The sequence below is a fragment of the Gigantopelta aegis genome, chromosome 1 (assembly GCF_016097555.1).
Source record: "Gigantopelta aegis isolate Gae_Host chromosome 1, Gae_host_genome, whole genome shotgun sequence".
Taxonomy (NCBI): domain Eukaryota; kingdom Metazoa; phylum Mollusca; class Gastropoda; order Neomphalida; family Peltospiridae; genus Gigantopelta; species Gigantopelta aegis.
In genome coordinates this window covers 17,374,912-17,390,132 of record NC_054699.1, presented here as the reverse complement: position 1 = coordinate 17,390,132, position 15,221 = coordinate 17,374,912, and the positions used below count along the sequence as shown (strand labels likewise).

At 38.2% G+C, this 15,221-nt stretch overlaps 1 protein-coding gene across 1 annotated transcript in view; it reads left to right on the top strand.

Moving 5' to 3' along the window:
* The window catches only part of LOC121371398 (WD repeat-containing protein 44-like), a 41,072-nt gene that overhangs the window by 1,970 nt on the left and 23,881 nt on the right, over positions 1-15,221 (top strand). The window contains exons 2-9 of the mRNA XM_041497270.1: positions 1,020-1,113; positions 3,395-3,456; positions 5,164-5,245; positions 5,648-6,319; positions 7,644-7,805; positions 9,254-9,502; positions 10,988-11,124; positions 14,111-14,200. Of these exons, the coding sequence (XP_041353204.1) occupies positions 1,020-1,113; positions 3,395-3,456; positions 5,164-5,245; positions 5,648-6,319; positions 7,644-7,805; positions 9,254-9,502; positions 10,988-11,124; positions 14,111-14,200 (1,548 nt within the window). The remainder of the gene's footprint in view (positions 1-1,019; positions 1,114-3,394; positions 3,457-5,163; positions 5,246-5,647; positions 6,320-7,643; positions 7,806-9,253; positions 9,503-10,987; positions 11,125-14,110; positions 14,201-15,221) is intronic.

Genomic DNA, 15,221 nt, shown 5'->3' with positions numbered 1-15,221 from the left:
AATGCACAAAAAATATTTTATTTAACTGTTACATATAACAATTTCTGATGGATTCTAATGATGTAAGTGAAAAACTGGATTTCATAGAATTTGAAATCCTGGGGGAGGGGGTACATAGTCCAGTGGTAAAATGCTCATTTTATGTTCGGTCAGTCTTGGATTGATCCCATTTGGGCTATTTCTCGTTCCAGCCACTATCAAAGGCTGTAGTATGTTCTGTCCTGTCTGTGGGATATTGCATAAAAGATCCCTTGTTGCTAATGGAAAAATATAGTGGGTTTTTCTCTAAGACCATATGTTAAAATTACCAACTGTCCTACATTCAGTAGCCAATAATTGATAAATCAATGTGCTCTAGTGGTGTTGTTAAACAAAATAAACTTTCTTTGAAATCCTGAGGCCTTGGTCTCACCAAATTTGCAAATTGCAGGGCTAGCTCTGGCGTTTGCCAAATTCGCCAATTGCAAAGTTTGAAAGCAGTTGGCAAATTTTATTTTAATTTGGCAAAATAATTTCATGTCATAATTGACATTTTTAAGAAAGTAACTGTTGATTTCTGCAATTTTTGAAGTTTAATAGACTATTTGGCCAAATATTTTGCTCACCCAGAGCTAGCCATGAATTGTGAATTTTAAAAACAATTTGGCAAAGTTTACTTCAATTTGGTGAAATAATTTCATGCAATAATTGCTATTTTGTTAGAAAGTACATGGGTTTTTACAATTTTAAAGTTTAGTAATAGATAATTTTCTGCTTACCCAGAGCTAGCCTTGCCAGTACATGTATGTACAGTAACGGGAATATTTTGTTTAAGTATCGCGTCACGATTTGCTATGCAAGTTTCAGAGATCGCTACACAACTTTAAAACATTAAACAGTAATTGCTAATCAATTTTCAATTGACTAGAAATACTGCTATGAAGATTTTGAAAACAAAATGTTCCCTGCATGTGCAAAACTTGGAGAAATGATCCATAAATGTTGTTTTCATTTAAAATATTGTTTCTCTTCTGTTCCAGTTCATTCATAAGTTCCAAATCTCGTGGCATTCTATCGCTCAGCAGTCTTCCATCCAGTAAAAATTTGTCGTTCATTCAAATTCACCATACACACGTAAGTATAGTTCATAATACGGGCATAGTGCTTGCCTAAGTGGTCTTAAGATCGATCCCTGTCAGTGGGTCATTGGGCTGTTTCTTGTTCTGGCCAGTGCATCACTAATGGTATATCAAGGCCATGGTATGTACCGTCCTGTCAGTGACATGGTGCATATAAAAGATCCTTTGTTACTAAAAGTTTGTTTTGTTTAACGAAATCACTAGAACATATTGATTTATTAATCATCGGCTATTGGATGTCAAACATTTTGTCCATTAATAGCAAGGGGTCTTTTATATGCACCATCCCACAGACAGGATAGCACATACCACTGCATATGATATACCAGTCATGGTGGACTGGCTGGAACGAGAAATAGCTCAATGGGCCCACCGATGGGTATTGATCCCAAACCGACCATGCATCAAGAGAGCGCTGTACCACTGGGTACGTCCCACCCCTTCCCCCTTGCTACTAATAAAAATATGTTTCCTCTTTAAGACTATATGTCGAAATGCATGCTAACTAAATGTTTGACATCCAAGAGCTGATGATTAGTATATCAATGTGCTCTAGTGGTGTCATTAAAAAAAAAACTTTTATTCAGGCCTATGAGAGTTCAAAATGTGCATAACCCAAAAATATTTGTCTGGTATCCCATTTCCTTTTTGAAGAGTCCATTATGTAAATACAAATTATGTCTTAAATTTAATGTGTAGACACAAAATAGACCTGTTACATAAAATTCAATTTATATCCATGAACAAATCATGAACGAAACTATCGTTCTCGCAATATTTTGAGTTCAGGGCTCTAATTCACTAAACTCTCGCAACTTTGCGATATCGCAGTGCAATGCTAAAAGACTTGCAAAGAGTACAGTGCTGTCCGGTGTATCGGCGCACCTAAGCATTCAAGGACCATTTTCTATGTGAACACTGTGAAATACTTTTAAAAATGTGTCTCTCACCAATGAAGCAGTGCATAATCTGAAATACACTACAAATTGTTTTATGTCTGTAGTAAATAAACATTTTAAAATGGTGCATAAATATAGGCACCCTCTTGTATCCAAAACGATTTGCATGTCCGGTGATTCGGCACAGTAGATGTGGAATGTTGACCCGGCTATTTATAGACAGTCTATGACCTCATTTTTAGCCCATAAACGCTACACTATTGTCCCAAAATTATTTTTGTACTTTTTTATTTTGTCTTGTTAAAAATCTTACTATGATAATGAACGATCACACATGACCCATCTCATTATCCGTTTCGGAAATGTTTTCTTGAGTGGCATAGTACTGTAGATGCATACATGTTCATTGTCATGCATGGCTAAGATGCCTACATGGATTTTATTGTTCTCGGGTAGATTGTGCACACACGTGAATCTTATTTCGCTTTTATTTTTTTTACAACAATGTGACCTGGAATGACTGTCAATTAAGGTGTAAAATTTTCGTTTTGTTTGCATTTGTCTGTGTTTTCCACTTCAGTTTAAATAAAAATAACCGAAAAAAAATAATTACATTTATACTGTTTGCTATAATTTAAAAAATGCGGGAAAGGTGTTTTCAGACTGGTTTTAACATTATTAATATCAATAAGGCTGACCTACTTCGCGTTTATATACACGAAAACAGGTGAATGATTTATTTTGAAATTATGATATAATTATTGATAATTAAAAAAAAAAAAATTGCACCCTTAACAATAAATATGTTGATACTTGATTAACCATTGAAAAAGAAATTGAACTTTAATTCATTAAAAACACCGACAACATGACAACTTCCTAAACATACTTAAGCAAAATATCAAGTGCGCCGAATCACTGGACGTGCCGATACACCGGACACGGTTGTATGCTTTGTTGTCTAGCAGAGCCTAAGAGACCTTTGTGAATTAGGCCCCTGATAGTTAATTTAATTGTATACCAAACAAACAACCCAAAAAAAGTCTAGTTCGTTTCCAGTCCGACTCTTTGGAAATTCGCCTATTTACAATTTCATAGAGGGATACATTTGCATTAAGGTTTTAGCAAAAGCGGGCCTAAAAACATTAGTAAAATGTTTGGGAATGCTGTTGGTTTTTGTTAGTTTTTTTAAGTGACATTCCTAATGTTGTGGGCATTATCGTTATAAAAGCTCTGTTAGCTGGACACATGAATGGCCCTTTAATAGTCCTAACTGAAATTAAAGCTTGATATGAAGTGTGGTAGATACAGTATAGAATATTTGGCATATTGAATAACATGTATTCTTTACATTTAAATCCATTTTTTCTAATCCAGACTCCAGACATTACAGAAGAGGAAAGGTTACTGCTGGAATTGAAGAAGAAGGCTGTTGAAAAGTAATAATTAGTGGCCAGTCAACACTAAATCTGGCCATTCATCAAACACATAAATGCATGCACACGCACATGCACAGGCACACACGTACGCACACACATATAATGTTTTGTAACACCAATACTCGGGGTGTAACAATATACTTAAATATTCAGAGGTGCGGGATGTAGCCCAGTGGTAAAGATCTTGCTTGATGGGCGGTCGGTTTAGGATCGATCCCCATCAGTGGTCCCATTGGGCTATGTCTTGTTCCAGCCAGTGCTCCACAACTGGTGTAACAAAGTCTGTGGTATGTACTATCTTGTCTATGGTTTGGTACATGTAAAAGATCCCTTGCTGCTAATCGAAAAGAGTAGCCTTTGAAGTGACAACAGTGGGTTTCCCCTCTCAATATCTGTGTCGTCCTTAACCATATGTCCAACGCTATGTTGTAAATAAAATATGTTGAGTATGTCATTAAATAAAACCCCTAACCAAGACCAATCCCCATTTAAAATTAAATACAGTAAATCATAAAATACATGTACTTACAATTTTAAAATTTAGCTAAATCCAAATAAGCAACATACATGGTCACGTATTAGCAACATAAAACCTAAGTGAAGTTGACATTATTTGACATTTAGAAAAAAATAGCATGTATCCATTGTTGTGTGTTTACGGTAGTAAATCACCAACAAAACTATCACCCACATTTGTATTAGGAGCAGTCTATTGTATGTCTTCAAATTTAGCATCACTAATTATTAACATTTTGTATGGTTTAACTAGTATTTTATGCTCGCTAACATTTCCTGATTTAAAGTAATGCTTTTGTGCTATTACTGTTACCATGACATAATTTGACCAATGCTATTTATTTTTTGTTTTGTATTTTTCATTTGTTTCTTTTATTTAACGACACACTCAACACATTTTATTTACGGTTATATGGCATCAGACATAAGTTAAAGACCACACAGATATTGAGGGAGGAAACATGCTGTCCCCACTTCATGGTCTACTTTTTTTGATTAGCAGCAAGGTATCTTTTATATGCACCATCCCTCAGACAGGATAGCACATACCATGATCTTTGATGTACCAGTCGTGGTGCACTGGCTGGAGCGAGAAATAGCCAATGGGCCCACCGACGGGATCGATCCCAAACCGACCGCACATCAAGCGAGCACTTTACCACTGGGCTATGTCTCGCCCCTAAAACTGATAGATGCTGGGTTCGCATCCCAATCCCGGCTTCCACCCAGAGTTTTAACGACACAAAGAGATGTTTGATCACTACACTGACTTCTTTCTCGGTAACCTCTGAACCACTGTCCCGAACAGACAGCCAGGGTTTCTGCCAGAGGGTAAACCGGGTATAGCGCCATACCCAAAACAATTTGTAGATTATTATTTTTTAAAGTTAACCTTTTGACAAAATTAATTACTCTATATCATTACTGTTCGATTTTCTTAACCCTAACCGTAAACGTAACCCACTTTCTTTCCTGGGGAGACCCCCCCCCCCCCCCCCCCCATACTCCCTGTTGTCTGTGATTGCTGTCAATTCCATAGCACCATACCCAAAAATGTTTTTCTGGCAGAAACACTGACAGCCCAGATACGTAAGATGTACTTCGCTACAAGCCTTAAAATAAGTATAAACAGGGTACATGGTTTTCTTTCGTGTCAGTATGTTGTACAAATATTATTGTATTTAATTTTAGGTGGCAGAGAGAGGATGAGGAGCTTGAACGAAGGCTGCATGAACTACAGAAGAAGAAAGTTACTGAAGACAGCAAAACAGAGGTAAATCACTACTCGCTAAATTATCTTTTTATACCAAAACCCCCCCCGTCTTAAACAGTTTTTGTTTTTTTCATTGCCTGTACAAAATATCACAAATTTTGCCAATCCAATTCCTTTGTGTTATGTATATACTGTAATATAAAAAAAAGTGTGAATTTTTGTTTAAAAAACCCAAAACCAAACAAAAATGTTTTGGAGTTGCCTCCCCTTTTTCTCCTTCATTATGATGTTTTAGAGAGTTGTCTCCCCTTTCCATTCAGGTTGATTTGAACTATTTTATACCACTAAGGTTTCATGGATCAGGTTCATACTTTCTTTTCAACAGAATATTTTACAGTACAATTTGCTTTGTACTTATCACATTCTAGTTAAATAAGTAATTAAAACTTCTTCTTTTTTCAGGAAGCCCATACTCAAATGCAGGAACTGGAGATTCGAAGAAGGAAGCTGGAAGAAATGCGACAGCTTATTCGTGAGGAGAGCATGACATTGCGACATGCGGCTGATTCTTCGCCGGAAGAAGATGTCGTGGAAGAGGAAATACTCCAGGTGATTCAGTCCTCCCCGCATAAAAAATCACACACCATCGAGAAGATGGAGCACAGCTACCAGGACACAAAGGAGCACTTGTATCGCCGGCACAGCCGCAAAAAACGATCGGGTTCCTGGGGAGACCTGCCGCACAACACCTCCGTGATTGTTGGTGAAAGTGAAACCGAAAGTAGCATGACTCCGAAAGAAGGCACGAGTGTAAAGCGCTCGCAAAGTGGTCGATCTAAGCTCCTGACACTGAGGCACGGATCAAGTGACGATGATGATGATGAAAGTCACTGTGAGCTGGAGGCGATTAAAGTCGTCGATGATGTCATGTACGACAGCCGCCGGACAGTGATGGATGGTCAGCGGACAGCTACGGACGGTCCGCAGTCGGTAAAAGACGGTTCACTACCGGTGAAAGACAGTGTGATGTTGGTGAATGCTCCCGATATTGTGATGAGCACAAAACCGCGAACTTCGTCTGCCGAATTCAGTCTTCCAGTCGCTCCACCCAGGAGGAAAAAGTCTACAAATCAGGTAAAGTGTTTAGTGTTTACAGACTTATGAAAATCACGAATCCATCTTTTTCTTTGCTTGCCAATCACTCTAACTAGTTTGGCAGTATCTTCTCTCTTTTTTCTTTTTGTGTGGGTAATATATTTAGGGCATCATTTACGTAGTACTTAAAACGGGGCTCACCCTGGCCATAGCCAAATTAGCCAGCTGTTAATTTTAATACAAAGTAGTTAAAACATGTAGCATTTGGCTAAGAAAATTTGCATATTAGGAAACTGGTAAAGACAAAATTCCTTCCAGTGGGAGCCCATACAAATTGGCTATAAATGTTTTGGTATAACTCATAAAAGTTCACCCATATTTTCAGTTTTTCGAGGTCCGTTTTAGAGACTTGGTATACACTTAACGAGATTGACAACTCATTTAATGTGTAAACTAGTGGTACGTGAGAAGTGCTGGTTTATAATTGTTGTTGTTTTGACAGATAAAATATAGATATAGATATTGATCCCCTAATATATAATGATCACTCTAGGATCGATTCCTATCAGTGGGCTTTATTGGCTATTTCTCATTCCAGCCAGTGCACCACGACTGATATTTCAAAGACCGTGGTATGTGCTATCATACTCATAGAGCATATAAATGATCCCTTGGTACTAGTAGAAAAATGTAACAGGTCTCCTGTCTAAGACTATGTCAGAATTACCAAATGTTTGACACGTATCCAATAGCTGATGATTAGTAAATCAATGTGCTCTAGTGTTGTTTTTAAACAAATAAAACTTTAACTTGATAATTGCTGTTGCTTTACAGATTGGTCCCCCAATAGGTAATGATTTAATTTTTAATATATTTCTTTCTTTTTCTTTAATTTTTTCTTTCTTTCTTTTCTTCACTCGATCACTCCCTCACATATTCACTCTCACCCATACAATTTTTTTTTTTATATACTTCTATTCAAATCTCAATCAGGTTAATTAGTGATAGACCAGCCTTGGTGGTGCAGTGGTTAAGCCTTCGGACGACAGGCTGGTAGGTACAAGGTTCGCAGCCCGGTACCGGCTCCAACCCAGAGCAAGTTCTTAAGGGCCTAATGGGTAGGTGTAAGGCCACAACATCCTCTTCTCTCTCAATAACCACTAACCAACTAACAACTAACCGACTGACCCAGGACAGCGTGCTTGAACCTTAATTGGATATAAGCACATTTTTTTTTTTTTTTTAGTGATTATTCTTTAAAATTGTGTTCTGTACTCTTATCTCAAACTGAACAAACGACTAGTATTGACGAAGCTGCGAGTTGTCAATACTTTCTTTAATCTGTTGTGTCGTACACGTACAGGCCAGCACGTCGCACCAAAGATCATCGGTTGATGTAGAAATTCCGTCTTTATCATCGTCTGTGTCATTGCCAGTAGACAACTCGGACAAGGGTCTTGGTAAGAGCTTCCAGTGCCTTGAGCTACGGGATGTCATCAGGGGATCAAAGATGGTCACCTCAGAGGTTCGCAGAACTTTTTCTTGTTTAACCACCCCACCCGCTACCAACCCTAGCTTGTCCTCTCTCTCACAAGCCAGTGCAGGCGGTCTCCTCTCCCACTCACCCCTGCACAATCCAGTGCAGGCGGTCCCCTCCCACCCACCCATGTACAAGCCAGCGCTGGCAGTCCCCTCTCCAACCCACCCATGCACAAGCCAGCGCAGGCAATCCCCTATTCCCACCCACCCCTGCACAAGTCAGCGCAGGCAGTCCCCTCTCCCACCCACCTCTGCACAAGCCAACACAGGCAGTCCCCTCTCCCACCCACTCCTGCACAAGTCGGCACAAGCGGTCCTCTCTCCCACCTAACCCTGCATAAGCCAGTGCGGGAGGTACCCTCTTCCACCCACCCACCCCAACCCCTTTCCTTTCCTAGACGAAGGAGCCTGTGTAAGTGGACACCTACACCTATGACAGGCGTGTGCTACAACAGCTTGCTTTGCACATACGTGTTAAACCCAATAACCTGACTTATTTCTCATTCCAGCCAGTGCACCACGACAGGTATATCAAAGGCCATGATATGTGCTACCCTGTCTGTAGGATAATGCATATAAAAGATCCCTTGCTACTAATGGAAAAATGTACCGGATTTCCTCTCTAAGACTATATGTCAAAATTACCAAATGTTTGACATCCAGCAGCTAATATTTAATAAATCAATGTGCTCCAGTGGTGTCATTAAACAAAACAAACTTCTTTTGCAACAAATAAACATATAACTTATAAAGAAACCATTATCTTTTTTTACTGCAATAATATTGTATCCAACAGTAATAAATTGCCATCGGTAAACATGTATTCATTCATTCATTTAAATATTTAAAAATTAATTAATTAATTTTGTTTGTTTATTTCTTCTTTTTTCTCTCTTTTTTTCTCAGTAAAGAACTTGATTAATCATGAATGTTAGGTTACAAATTATCTCTTCATTTGCCTAATCAGTTGTGTGGTAGGCGAGATATTTAATTGATTGTATTTCTTGTATATTTACCGGCGTCGGTGGCGTCGTGGTTAGGCCATCGGTCTACAGGCTGGTAGGTACTGGGTTCGGATCCCAGTCAAGGCATGGGATTTGTAATCCAGATACCAACTCCAAACCCTGAGTGAGTGCTCCACAAGGCTCAGTGGGTAGGTGTAAACCACTTGCACCGACCAGTGATCTATAACTGGTTCAACAAAGGCCATGATTTGTGCTGTGGGAAGTGCAAATAAAAGATCCCTTGCTGCCTGTCATAAAAGAGTAGCCTATGTGGCGACAGCGGGTTTCCTCTAAAAAACAGTGTCAGAATGACCATATGTTTGACGTCCAATAGCCGATGTTAAGATAAAAAATCAATGTGCTTTAGTGGTGTCGTTAAATAAAAACAAACCTTTTTTTTTAATTGATCATAATTCTCGTATATTTATAGGCAGCTGAAGTGAATGCTGTGAAACCTCATGGAAGCAGTTGCGACTCGCAGCTGCCATACATAACCTTTGAAGACCCAACAGACGAAGAAATCAATGGTGGCAGTGATGATGACAGGGTTCACAAGAAAAGAAAGAAGGATAGGTTAAGAAGGTCATCGGGAGATAAATGTCGCAGTCCGTCCCCAGTTCCCACATCGCCAGATCAGAATATTTCTCAGTTGGGATGTGATTTATCAAAGACTGATGTGGTTGGATTTTATTCTGGTTTTTGTCTCACCATTGTTTTTGTCACCTACCGGTCCAACCGAGGGGGACTATAGGTATCATCTCCGTCCTTCTGTCTGTCTGACCATGGGTTTCATCTCTGTCCTGTCTGTCTGTCCGACCTACATATAGATTTCTGGATGGGGTTTTTTCTTCACAATGCCTTGAGATATTGAGCTGAAAGAATGTGTGGAGCTTTTTCATGTACTGTTACCGATCACGTTTGAATTTCATGGTGATTTACCAATTTTGTTATAGAGTTATGGCCCTTGAACATAGGAGATATGAAAACAAAATGCTGGACTTTTTTTTACAAATCCTCAGTATTGAGCTGAAATTTTGTTTATAGCTTTATCACATTCTATTACAGATCAAGTTTGACTTTCATAGTGATTTACTTATTTTTTCACAGAGTAATGGCCCTTGAATATAGGAGATAAGAAAATTTGTTTTCCAGATTTGTTTTTTGTTCATTTCCTCAAAATATTGAACTGAAGTTTTGTGTAAAGCTTGATAATTTTCTGTTACAAATCAAGTTTGACTCTCATTGTAATTTATCCAAGTTATGGCCTTTGAACTGAGGAGATATCAAAACAAAAATTCCAGAATTTTTTTATGGCAATGCCTGAAGATATTGAGATTAATTTTTTTTATATAGCTTTATCATGTACTGTTACAGATCCAATTTAACTTTCGTGGCAATTTACCCAATTTTTCACAGAGTTGTGGCCTTTGAATATTGGAGATGAGAAAAAAATTTGAGCCCGGTAGGGGACATGTATCGCTTTAGCAGTCCTCAGAATTCTGGTTAAATTTTTTTGTTTAAACTATATGTAGATTAATCTTAAATGTTACTTTACAAATTATTTCTTTATTCACGGAATTGGTTTATGATAGGACAGACATTTAATTCCACAAAATTCCTGCTTTCACCTCAAACGAAGTGAACAGTGAGATTTAGAATATATTGATAGCACACTTTATCACAAATTGTTGTTTAAAATGTCTAGCTAATGTGCCATGTCTACAATTAATATAAAGTCATGTATCCTGTCTGATGATGTCATGCACCGTCCTTGTGATATCATGTAACCTCTTCCTTGGGGCAGGACGTAGCTTTGTGGTAAAGAGCTTGCCTGATGTGTGGTAAGTCTAGGATCGAACCCTGTCAGTGGGTTCATTGGGCTGTTTCTCGTTTCAGCCAGTGCACTTGGTATGTGGTTTCTTGTCTGTGGGATGGTGTATATATAAGATCCCTTGCTACTAATGGAAATATGTAGCGGGTTTCCTCTCTAAGACTATATTTTAAAAAAACCCCCCAAATATTTGACATCCAATAGCCGATGATTAATACATCAATGTGCTCTAGTGGTGTCGTTAAACCAAACAAACTCTAATTTTTTATGTCATGCATCCTCTTTGTGATATCATGTAACCTCTTTATTACTTGGTGTTTTGTTGATTTCCAGGAAATTCTTGACTGCTGTCTGATTAAGAACCTGGACACTGGAGAGGAGCTGCCACTAAGCAAGGCGGCAGAAGAACTTCCACAGTGCATCAACCCGGTCGATCTACACATTGTTCAGAGAACAAAGGAGTATAAAGGGTATTTTGAGCTTTGTTTGTACAGTTCATTAAACTGTGTAGGCAGGGCCCGTGCTTATAAATCCTTTAGAGTCCAGACTCAATCTCAAATGACGTCACAGACACCAGCTCGTATAATAATCTCTATATAATCACTAGGGTTACAATTTTTTGTGAGCCACATGATATATACCAGGGCCCGTGCTTATAAAACTTTTAGAGTCGAGACTCAATCTTTAATGACATCACACGTATGCAATTTGTATGGCGTTGTCATGACATTAGTGCCTCAGACTGTATTACAGTCTCGAGTCTAGACTCTAAAAGGTTTATAAGCACCAGGCCAGGACTCGACTATAGCAGTAGCCCGGAGGATTTTGGCTACCGATTTCTCGTTGGGGCTGCCAGATGTCTAAACCCGGTAGTTCGTTTGGTTACTAGATTTTTTTTTGCACATCCTGTTACGCTTAATTCATCGGTGTCTGAAATTCTACCTTTCGTGTGCACGCTGTGCTACCATGAGTCGCTGTAACAGTGTTAACTGCTCCCCAAGTCTGACAGGTGGCAATTCTGCAATATGATTTAAGAAAATAAAAAGTCAGTGTTTTTGCCAAAAAGACACTTTTGGGTATGGATGGCGCTATGGAATTGAATGCAACAACAGTCAACAGGGGGTATGGGGGAGCCTCCCCCAGAAAGAAAATGGGTTAAGTTTAGTGTTAGGGATAAGACAATCATACAGTAATGATAAGAGTAATTAATTTGGTCAAAAGGTTAACTTAAAAAATGATATTTGCAAAACAATTTGGGTATGGCGTCATACCCATTTTATCCTTTAGCAGAAACCCTGAGAGGATGTTTTCTTTTTTCTGTCTTTTTTGTAAAATTTATTAAAATTTGAGGGCTACCAATTTTTACTGATTGGTGGGCTACCACTGAAAAAAATGTACGGTCAAAGCCTGTTGTCCATCTCCAAATGAGATAATTGCTAAGTTTTATACAAAGTGGCTACAACATTTAGTCTTTGGCTAATGAAATATTTCTTAAATTCTGTAAATCTGAAGATTAGCGTATACATTTTTAAAAAAAGTTATGAAGGGTAGGATCTACCTCAGTTTGTCGAGTACTTACCTGAGATTCTTGCGTCATCGGATAAAACCACATCAGTGGACCCACTCTCTGATTGGCAGAGCCCTCAAAAGTACCCTGTCTCCGGCGGCAAATCACTGCCTGAAACAGCTTTTGCTGCCGCCTACTTTTCATTGATGGTAAAAAAAAAAGTGCTTTCTCTGCTTTAATAAAGTCTCCTACAAAAGGGATCCAAACATGTTTCTAGGGGAGGGCCCCCAGACCCCCCGCTTTGCCCCCTGCTATCATCACTGTTGTAGCCTGCTACTTCTTAAACTATTGAGGACGCTGGATTGGGTTTTTCCTATCTCAGCCAGTGCCCCACAGCTGGCATATCAAAGGCCATGGTATGTGCTGTCCCTCTAAGACTACAGTGGTAAAGCGCTCACTTGATTTTTCGCTCCTGCCAGTGTACCACGACTGGTATATCAAAGGCTGTGGTATGTGCTATCCTGTCTATGGGGATGGTGCATATAAAGATTCCTTGCTACTAATGAAAAAATGTAGTGTGTTTCCTTTCTTTGCTACTAATGAAAAAATGTAGTGGGTTTCCTTTCTTAGAGTATATGTAAATATTACCAAATGTTTGACATCGAATAGCCGATGACTAATAAATCAATGCACTCTAGAGATATCGTTAAACAAAATAAACTTAACATCTCAAAAATGACCAATCCAATAGCTGATTATTAACAAATAAAAAATTGTGCTCTAGTCATGGTGTTAAACAGACTTTCCTTTCTAATACTATAACTGCAGATTAGAATGTGCTGGGTTTTTTTGTTAATCTAACATTCCTTTCATTTAATTTCAGTGACTGTCTTTCCCTTCTAATACTGTTACTGCAGATTACAATGTGCTGGGGTGTTGGTATGCTAACATTCCTTTCATTTAATTTCAGTGACTGTCTTTCCCTTCTAATACTGATACTGCGGATGAGAATGTGCTGGGGTGCTGTTACGCTAACATTCCTTTCATTTAATTTCATTGACGGCCTTTCTCTTCTAATACAACCCTGAGTGAGTGCTCCGCAAGGCTCAGTGGGTAGGTGTAAACCACTGGCACCGACCAGTGATCACAAAGGCCATGGTTTGTGCTATCCTGCCTGTGGGAAGCACAAATAAAAGATCCCTTGCTGCTAATCGGAAGAGTAGCCCATATAGTGGCGACAGCGGGTTTCCTCTCAAAATCTGTGTGGTCCTTAACCATATGTCTGACGCCATATAACCGTAAAATAAAATGTGTTGAGTGCGTCGTTAAATAAAACATTTCTTTCTTTTTTTTCTCTTCTAATACTGTAACTGCAGATTAGAATGTGCTGGGGTGTTGTTACGCTAACATTCCTTCCACTTAATTTCATTGACGACCTTTCTCTTCTAATACTGTAACTGCAGATTAGAATGTGCTGGGGTTTTGTTACGCTAACATTCCTTCCACTTAATTTCATTGACAGACTTTCCCTTCTAATACTGTTACTGCAGATTACAATGTGCTGGGGTGTTGTTACGCTGACATTCCTTTAATTTAATTTCAGTGACTCTTTCCCTTCTAATACTGTTACTGCAGATTAGAATGTGCTGGGGTGCTGTTACGCTAACATTCCTTTCATTTAATTTCATTGACGGCCTTTCTCTTCTAATACTGTAACTGCAGATTAGAATGTGCTGGGGTGTTGTTATGCTAACATTCCTTTCATTTAATTTCGTTGACGGCCTTTCCCTTCTAATACTGTAACTGCAGATTAGAATGTGCTGGGGTGTTGTTATGCTAACATTCCTTTCATTTAATTTCGTTGACGGCCTTTCCCTTCTAATACTGTAACTGCAGATTAGAATGTGCTGGGGTGTTGTTACGCTAACATTCCTTTCATTTAATTTCAGTGACAGCCTACACCCAGATGCTTCAACGGATGAAGATACAATCTCGTTCCATTCCAGTTCCAGTTCAGCCATGAGTCTAGGCTCCAAGAAGTAAGTTCATGTTGGTTTAAACAATATTTATTAGCAAATCAAATTTGGGATTGGCCAACAGGCAAGTGCCTATATTAAGGCCTCTCCCTACATTTAACAAATATATAGAGGCTATTTCATGGGGTTTTTTCGAATACGATTTTTATGTCAACGAGTGATGTGTGAAAACCATATTTTCACGAATTGCGAAGCAATGAGTGAAAATATGGTTTTCACACATCACGAGTTGACATAAAAATCGTATTCGGAAAAACACCATGAAATGGTCCATTTATTATATACATATTTCCTAATTTTTGACAATATCTTTCGCTCTTTGGTTATATCTTTCACTTATCCTATCGAAAACACGTAACGTCATGATATATTTCTTCCTATGGAACTTTGCCAGAAAATTTACTTTACCACAGACTTTTAAAAAGAAATTTGATTAAAATTTATCTTTATTAACATTTATTTAACAATACTGCGGTGCAAACATACCTGACAAAGCGATCCTCTAAAAACTCCCACAAAAACAAAACGAGTCGAACGCCGTTAAATTGTTACACTTATAACTCGATGACACTACATTGTGTCATCATTATTTAGCTTCGTATTCAATTTGTTTTATATATATTATCGTAATTGTACTTCGTATCCCGTTTTTATAGGTACAGTTGTTTAAATTACATTTTTTATTTTTCAAATACGATCAGATGCATTGGTAATCATCAAATTTAAATACGAAGAACCGAGACAAAGGGAGATAATTTAATTGTGCACTTTTACAAAAAAGTAAATACGACTTCTTCTTAGCTACAGTGAAAATATGACTTTTCACTGGATATGACTTTTATGGTTTCCGTAGATCTATATATTTCATTGCTATGTATATAATAAACATGTTATACATCAAGATGGCTAGAACAATATTACAATGTTGAATCATTTCACTAGCATTGTGACACCATCATTAACGCATGTTTATCGATACAATGCATTTACGTAGTACCTTTTCCATGTACGTTATTTTCAGTTT